Source organism: Cetorhinus maximus, chromosome 11, assembly GCF_964194155.1.
Source record: "Cetorhinus maximus chromosome 11, sCetMax3.hap1.1, whole genome shotgun sequence".
Lineage (NCBI taxonomy): Eukaryota > Metazoa > Chordata > Chondrichthyes > Lamniformes > Cetorhinidae > Cetorhinus > Cetorhinus maximus.
Genome location: NC_135889.1, coordinates 34,578,205 through 34,584,204, shown reverse-complemented (window position 1 = coordinate 34,584,204; position 6,000 = coordinate 34,578,205). Strand labels below are relative to the sequence as shown.

The window sequence follows — 6,000 nt, the reverse complement described above, 5'->3', positions numbered from 1 at the left end:
TCAAATAAAGAAGAACTGGAACCTTCCCAGTCAGTGGGGGAGGAGAAAGAGAATGAGTCAGGGAAGGAGAAAAGGATAGCGCAGCTGCCGGCTGACTGGAGGGAGAGGTTGCACAATATTTCTGCTCCAGAGGACTCAGGTTTGACGGGTTAGGTTACTGAAGAAAGCTGATGGATGCACATAATCAAATGCTTGGCGACTGGAAAGCTTGCACACAATGTCAAGGAGAATGGAGAAGTGCAGCACCAACTTAGTATATGCTTTGCGCGCACAGCCTGGAGACTGTCCTTCCCAACATGGAACAGGTAGTCACCATCATCAGCACACCTATGGAATGTACAGCATTGGATAAGATGTTAAACTGAGGCCCTGTCTACTCCCTCAGGTGGATAAAGGTCCAATGGCACGATTTTGAAGAGGAGCAGGGATGTTATTCCTGGTGTCCGGGTCAATATTTATCCCTTAATCAACATCACAAAAGGAGATTATCTGGTTATTCTCAAATAGCTGTTTGTGGGAAGCTTGCTGTGCATATGCTGACTGCCATGTTTCCTACATTACAATAGTAACTATCCTTCTAAAGTACTTCATTTGCTGGCTGCAAAGCACTTTGAAACAAAAACAAAAAATGCTGGAAAAACTCAGCAGGTCTGACAGCATTTGTGGAAGGAAAGACAGAGTTAACGTTTCGAGTCCGTATGACTCTTCTTCAGAGCTCATTTCAGATTTCCAGCATCCGCAGTATTTTGCCCTTTATCAAAGCACTTTGAGACATCTGGTTGTTGTGTAAACGCAAGTCTTCCTTTTTTTTTCTTTTAAATCTTAATACCTGTTCAACTAAGTATTGCAGGACTCCTCCAGAGCAGTCTAGGAAGCTTTGCTTGAGGATGCTGATAGTGTGCTGTATAATGTTTGTTGTGGCAATACTGCACTCATTGCAGGCCTGTTAAGCACATGTGCTTAGATCCTGGACCACAGTCATGAGCTATGTCATCAGTAGATAACTGTTTTTGCCCAGTAGCCAAGCCTTTAACTTCCTGCAGTGGATCAAATACAGGTGGCAGAGAGGGCTGCCACAGAATGGGAGTAGCATGTCTGCTGCCAGGATAACAGGCATTCACTTGCATGATGAGCTACCTGCGATCACATATCAGCCACACATTAATCCCTTGCAGTTCATGAAAATGGCAGAGTTCATATAAAAGTGTATGCAAGACAATCATGCAATGGCACCCTGCAATCTGTGCAAACCTTCATGCTCCCTCTGACTGCTTTTCAGAGGTGGTGTTCTTGACTTGAACCCGCAACCTTTTTGACTCAGGTGAGAGTGTTACCCACAGACATCATGAAGACTGAGAATAGAAGTTGAATACTGTGAATGTGTTCCACTTTGTATAGAGAGATTCAGTGACCTCCCTTATGCAACAATGCACCTCAAACTGCTGGCGTTATCAACATCTCCAGCAGCACCTTGGAAGGAGCACAGTTCATAAAGGTTCAGACCCGTGGTCACATTGACTGCCACAGGCAATGCTGTTCCTTGGCCTGCTTTGAGGTTGCAGTTGGAATATTTCATTTCTAACTCTTTAGTGAACAAGGATATCTAGAGCACTGAGCCTCGCTAAAGTTGAGGTAAGAGAATTGCTCCCTAAAGGCTGTCAGCAGAGGTGGCCTCCTGCTGATAGCCCTTCTCCACCCTCTTCTATTAGCTTGTCCTGCTTTGCATGGCTCTTTTCACTCTCCTAGTCATGTTCAGTTCTTGGATGAAGGCCTACCAGGCCACCCATGCCTGGAGCAACTTGTTTCAACACAAGCTTTTAAATCAACAAATATATACATCAGCATCAGCCAGACCACTCCCTGGATGCTACTGAAACTTTAGGCAAATATAGGAAAGCTCCAAAAATATGTACCACTGCATCAGTAGCCAGAAGAGATAATCCAGCAACTAACTCATAAGTGGTTCATGATCCCTTCAAACAGCACTGCTGGAGGAGGAGGAAGGGGTTCTTCATGCCACTTAACATTGTGCAAGGTTAAGATAGGGAATAGGATGAGGTTAAGGTAGGGAATAGGATGAGGTTAAGGTAGGGAATTGGATGAAGAGTGATGTTCAAGATGGCAGCACTGGCAGTATGTTATGATGCGCTTGCTCTGCATGCTGCCAGCATACAGTGTGCATGTATGTAAATCTGTTTACCCAGATGGCACCATTTCCACACATTAGGATGTCACAAAATGTCTTAAAAAATGCTACAGAGACTAATTTCTCTCCTAAAATGTGTACAACTTTTCAGGAGTAATAAACTGCAAAATCTACTCAATCATCTGACTCAATATATCACAGCATAGCTTTAAGGACAGATTGAAGCATCAACATGCAGATGGGACTTAATGAACAAGCAGTAATGCATGAGCATGTTTCTCCCCTTCCGCTTCTCTCTGTACTTCACTACCAGAGGCTGCTTTCCCACACCCTCTCCCCGCTCCAATGTTTTCTATCCTACTCTCATAAAAATCAGCATTCTTCTTATATAAGGCCAGATGACAAGTTTTAGTAAACTATTCAAACATGAGAAAAATCCTGTTCTCACTAGGCACTCACCTCTGCATTTTTAGCAAATCGCAATCAGAAGCAGGAACCTCAAATAATTTCCCCTACCCACGCTCAAGGACACTGAGATCAAATTAAGCATTCCTATTATAGTCCCTGGCAAACAGGAAAATCTGTGAGGACTGAGAACTGAGCTGAGGACTTCCTTGGTTTGTATGACTCTGTACAATAGGAAATACATTTACTAACAGTGTCCTCGGGCATGCCCAGAAGCTCTTCTAATTTGTGTCACTAGGCAAGTCACATCCCCTGCAAGAACAGCCAAGGCATGCCGAAGGCAAATATTCTATGAGTTCGTTTTTTCTTTAAAGACTATGAGCAGAAGGAATTCTTGACTGATGTACAATAAGTTAACTGAAAATCATTTTTAATAAGAAAATATAAATTTCCTGCACAGACACCATGAATGTGAGTACATTATACTGTTATCACAATAGACCCTTGTTAATTATAGGACATAACTAAAATTTCATAACCAGTGTTATATAAAAAGACTAAGAAGCCACATTTTATTTAATTGACTTCTGTCAGCAGAGCTTAAAATGACATCAGAAAAATGTGATAGTCTCTTCGCAATATATTACAGACAGTGCTGCTAAAATACCTGTGTATAAAAGCAGAAACCTATTCAAATCAGCTGCAGGTATGTACAAAAACTGAGCGAGATCAGTTTAAAATGCAATGTAATCAAAACAATCCATTGGGAGGAGTGTACTTAAAATGTAGTGGTCACAACTTTTTTTTTTAAAAAAGTGTTCTTCAGATTATTTTTTTAAAAATTGTTTCATGTTCAAACCCTTCATGCTTAAATTATTTCAACCTTTGATTACTTTGTTTACATTTTTCCATCCATATTTCTGTACAGACCATCTGCCACAAAAATTACACCTGCTCAGATAATGATAACAGCTTCATGCAGCCAGGCACTGACACATGCAGCAACCAAGACAACACAAATATGAACACTGGAAATTTCAATGCAAATGCTTACAAAACTTGCTTCTATTTTTATTTGTCAAGAACCAGAATGAAAACCCCTCTTTGTATTGCTGCGCTAACCCTAGTATACAAATACTAACAAACCTTATGCGGCAGCATAAGAACTAGGGCAGGTGCTAAAAATTCAAATGCCAACATTTGGAGAAAGTTGTAAGGGTCAAAAGCAAAAGCAACAAAACAACCAGGAGCTAACACACAGAAGCTAATTGTGCGAACCGGGAAATTCCAATTAAGATGGAAACATTACAAAAATAAAAAGAACTGCATTCTTTTCAATTGGCCTACACAGGTTTTATTTGAGTATCATATTAAGATAACATACTTCTAAGTGTAATGTTAATCTAAAATCTGTAGTGTAGTTTTTATTTTTAATTGGAGAAGAGAACATTTGAATGGATGCCAATACCGGTTATCTTTTGTTTTGCATTCATGAAGTCAAGGGACAACAGTGCAAGGTAAAAGTTTCACTCTACAAGCAGCGGCGTTGTTAGTGCCAGCCATGGCACACTGAACAATGTGCAAAAGCCAGGCTTGGTATTTGTGGATGTACAAGTCATTTATGTAGCAACAGCCATTTTTATGGAAGACGTGTGATCTCTATACAGCTGCAATACCAGAAATATCATACATGCCGTTCAAGTGTCATGTGTGTCAACATAGTTTACCTTGCTCTAAGATATCAGACTCATCACTATAGTGCATGGCATGGAGCTTCCTTAAACTGATCTATCAATATTGCTTAATTTCTGAACAGCCCTATGCAATATCTCCCATGCACTAAGTGCCAAGTATCCCTTGTCTGTGCAATTAGGTGTCCAGGTAGCAGCAGTGAGATCAGGTCTCTGTGCATCTGACAAAACCACCAACACTCAATCCATTGGAACTCAGCCTTCATGTTATAATTCTGTTGCTGAGGAACAAAATTGTAACTTGTTCAGAAAGTGCTACTAAAAAGAGTCAGAGAATGATGAGTGAGAGAATTCCTTCATTACCTGTCCCTGAGTTGGATTTACAGCTGTACCTTTATGTGAAGGTTAGTGACCACTGCATCCATGTTCCCCTCCCCCTAGGAATATCTTTTGGGGTTATGGAAGGTTGCAATATATAACATAGATTTCTAACACCAACTGTGTAGGCCTGTAAGCAGATGCAGTTCCAAAGTAAACACAAATAATTGTGGTTCATCAAATACATACAATATTTTACATACTCCATAGAGCTTCCAACCAAAATTATATTTTTTTCCCACACTTTTGTTTAAATATTACATTCTCTTTAGGATGCTGTGTAAAAGTAAATTCTTTACACCAAGTATAGCCTTAATTCAGCAAGCAATACTCCACCCTGGAAAATCTGTAGAAAACACTTTTTAAAAAAAAAATTCAAAAAGTAACCAATCACACACTAAATAGCTGCAGCAAGAGTAGATTATTTTGTCGGACTCGAGGGGGAAAATCGATTGTTCTCTTAGTAGTTGTGGAAGCAGTCACATTGAGACTGAACCTCTTTCTCCACTGCATTGTTTGTTTTTTCTTCCTGAATGACTAACATTTCTTCATGAATCACTGCACACAAAAACTGCAGTCCAAGGTGACTTGTGCAAAAAAGGGTCAGGGGTGAGCTTTCCACTGAACCTCCCGCCTGCTGTCCATTCAGAGCTTCAGATGGGGCCCCACCAGGTTGGTTACTCATGATAGAAATTGCTGCAGTGCTGTTTTTGCCCTGTAACAGATTCAGAAATAATTCTTGTAATGCTCTTTTTACAGTTGTCATCTAAAATTCTAATAAAGCATTTATCTAAACTCATGGCTATTTTTGAGTTCAGCCTATAAAAATAAGGATTGCACTTCCTACCCTGATGCACTGCAACCCCCATATAAGTTTTACAGAAGAAAATTATAGCAATGCTATACTGAAGAAACAACAATTAGTATTTAAAGGGATAACAAATATGGAAGTTTCAGCATGAATTTGTTACCATTAAACACTTGGTCCTAAGAGATTTATCAATTTAGTTATACTTGAAAAGCAAAGGAAATAGAATTATCTTCATGCAAAGTAATCACCACCTGTGTTGTCTAAGGTTCATGTTAATTATTTCAAAACCAATAACAATGCAGATTATTTGTAGAAATGAATACTTCAAAACAAAGCTGTGAGCTTCAGCGTTGTGTTTCAGACAGAACTTTAAAAAAAAATTGAGAACTAGCTCAGAAGGGTTGAACATAGACGGCAGCACAAGAGAATTCATCCAAATGTGCTGGTCCAAAGCTTAGAGGTCCGATCCCTCTTTGCAAGATGACTAAGGTTTAATATCTGTCCAGGAAATATTTTTCTTAATTGCAGCCTTAATCTGTTTACTTCCGACTGATTCCACTACTGAAGTC

At 39.8% G+C, this 6,000-nt stretch overlaps 1 protein-coding gene across 4 annotated transcripts in view; it reads right to left on the bottom strand.

The window, feature by feature from the left end:
• Positions 1 to 2,964: 2,964 nt before the first annotated feature.
• The window catches only part of armc8 (armadillo repeat containing 8), a 106,172-nt gene continuing 103,136 nt past the window's right edge, over positions 2,965 to 6,000 (bottom strand). For all 4 annotated transcript variants that reach the window (XM_078551796.1, XM_078551797.1, XM_078551795.1 and 1 more), the window contains one exon: positions 2,965 to 5,335. In XM_078551796.1, the coding sequence (XP_078407922.1) occupies positions 5,302 to 5,335 (34 nt within the window). In that variant the 3' untranslated portion in view covers positions 2,965 to 5,301. The remainder of the gene's footprint in view (positions 5,336 to 6,000) is intronic.